The sequence below is a fragment of the Lolium rigidum genome, chromosome 1, assembly GCF_022539505.1.
Source record: "Lolium rigidum isolate FL_2022 chromosome 1, APGP_CSIRO_Lrig_0.1, whole genome shotgun sequence".
NCBI classification, from domain to species: Eukaryota; Viridiplantae; Streptophyta; class Magnoliopsida; order Poales; family Poaceae; genus Lolium; species Lolium rigidum.
Genome location: NC_061508.1, coordinates 39,274,563 through 39,276,938, shown reverse-complemented (window position 1 = coordinate 39,276,938; position 2,376 = coordinate 39,274,563). Strand labels below are relative to the sequence as shown.

General features: G+C 47.3%; 1 protein-coding gene across 1 annotated transcript; it reads left to right on the top strand.

The window, feature by feature from the left end:
* The first annotated feature begins 404 nt into the window (after positions 1–404).
* On the top strand, positions 405–1,720 carry LOC124671485 (probable O-methyltransferase 2). Its single transcript, XM_047207856.1, has 2 exons — positions 405–1,235; positions 1,341–1,720. Exons 1-2 carry the CDS (start codon positions 435–437, stop codon positions 1,638–1,640), a joined length of 1,101 nt encoding a protein of 366 aa, XP_047063812.1. The 5' UTR covers positions 405–434; the 3' UTR covers positions 1,641–1,720.
* Positions 1,721–2,376: the final 656 nt, after the last annotated feature.

Sequence of the window (2,376 nt, the reverse complement as noted above, 5' to 3'; positions counted from 1 at the left end):
AGCACGGCAACGGCAGTTTTTCCCGTAGTGCCTGGCCACAAGTACTACCAACCACCAAATAAATTCATCAAGATCAGATGCCGATCGATTCGATCGATGCCACAATTTGCATAAAGAAAATGAGCCTGGCTTTGGATGGGAGAGTGGACCTCTGATATATATAAAGCTCATACTGTACTATCTTGTGTGTCGCGTGATACTGAAATTAAGCTGACTCCATACTTTATAGTCTTGTGTTGCGCGTGTGGGTCCCTTGCGCTGGCACCTTTGGCTTCCACAGCTAACCAAACACACGAACACTTATTGGCTGAGCTGCCTACACGAGTTGGCTACCAGCTATATAAACACTTGCATGCTACACTATTAGAGCAACGAATTACCAAAGCAACCCATATCAACTAGACACTCATCAGAGAAGGCAGAGAGAGAGAGCAATGGCGTCTAATACCATAGAGATGCCCACAGACGCTGAGCTGCTGCAGGCACAAGCTGACCTGTGGCGCCACAGCCTCTACTACCTCACGTCCATGGGACTTCGGTGCGCCGTCGAGCTTGAGATCCCGACTACCATCCACCACCTCGGCGGGGTGACTTCGCTGCCCAACCTGATGTCTGCGCTGTCCCTTCCCTCTGTTAAGATGCCGTTTCTCGGCCGCCTCATGCGCGTGCTCGTCACGTCGGGTGTCTTCGCAGCGGACAACTCCGAGTCCGGCGAGGAGCTGTACCGCCTCACCCCACTGTCCCGCGTGCTGGTGCACGGTGTCGTCGCCGACGAGCACCACAGCCAGAAGTACTTCGTGCTCGGTGTCACCTCGCCGCATTACACGGAGGCAGCGTTGGGGCTGGCCGACTGGTTCAAGAAGGACACCGAGCCACCGGTACCGTCGCCCTTCGAGGACAGGTATGGTGTGCCACTCTTTGATGAGAAGACGGCACTCCTTGACAAGGAGCTTGACGACGTTGTGAACAAAGGCTTGGCTGCCCATGACAACTTGGGGATTGCCACCATACTGCGTGAGTGTGGTGACATCTTTAAGGGGGTCGAGTCTCTGACTGACTGTTGCGGTGGTGATGGAACCACGGCAAGGGCCCTCGTCAAGGCTTACCCGCACCTCAAATGCACTGTGCTAGACCTCCCGAAGGTGATCGAGAAAGCCCCAGCTCATGATGTCATTGACTTTGTTGCCGGTGACCTCTTCCACACCGTCCCACCATCTCAAGCTGTGATGCTCAAGGTATGGCATGACAAATCAACAACGCTTAATTTTTGGTTTACAACACCTACAAACCACGAGTATTTTGTCATCTTCTAATGTTGTGAACTTCAAATGTTGGTGTAGCTTGTGCTTCACTTTTGGAGTGATGAGGATTGTGTGAAGATCCTATCCCAGTGTAGGAAGGCCATTCCTTCACGCGAGGAGGGAGGGAAGGTAATAATCATCGAAATCGTGGTTGAACCTTCCTTAGGACCAATAATGTTTGAGGCCCAACTCTTGTTTGATATGCTCATGATGGTGAACACAAGAGGAGGTCAACGTGATGAAAAGCACTGGCGTGAGCTATTCATGCAGGCTGGGTTCACAGACTACAAAATTGTGAAGAAACTGGGAGCTCGATCCGTCATCGAGGTCTACCCGTAAGATGTTGTTCCCCATGGATATAAATAAAGGAGTTGCTTACTTTTCTAACAAAAGGTTCCACGGATCTTACAGTAGCTGAAGCGCTGGTTTAGTTTCTTTAAGGTCCATGTTACATTTGTTTAGAGAACAACTAGCATTAAAGCACTCGGTGTGTGTATGTGCTGATCATGTTTGGGTGTACGACCCACAAGGCCTGCGTTGGTATTATAGTTGCCGTGCCTATAATATATAATTGTTATATTATATTACTTTGCATAAATAATGACATTTCTTTATTTGGGCAAAATGCAAAGTGGGATTAAACTTGCACATCCCCGCAAAGGAAGGAGATGAAACTTGCACATAAATGCAAGAACATCAATTCAACGAGTACAAGAAATGGGGGCTTGGTAAAAGTGTGGAAGCTCCGTGCAACATGGTAACCGATAAGCTTTTCGCATATCGGCTAATTTATCGCGGCACCGATATTTTGGCTAATTTTTTGTGCGAGTGCCAATATTAGCCCAATTTTAACTCCGATGGCTGATATTTCGGCCAATTGTTAGTGAAATTTCGCTGAAAATCGGTATGGCAGTCGATATTCTTGTCATGGTCTTGTAGAAATGTGCATTAGGTCAATTTTCCATTTTCATTTATTAAAATGCAAGAAATCAAGGTAATACTTATGTTCAATGCTCCAATATTATTTTTACATAGCACATCATAGAACATTTAGTGCTGAAAAATTAGGATTTAC

Coding starts and splice junctions, on each gene's coding strand:
- LOC124671485 (XM_047207856.1), top strand. CDS start 435: ATGGCGTCTAATACCATAGAGATGCCCACAGACGCTGAGCTGCTGCAG. Junction 1,236..1,340: donor CTCAAGCTGTGATGCTCAAG/GTATGGCATGAC, acceptor ATGTTGGTGTAG/CTTGTGCTTCACTTTTGGAG.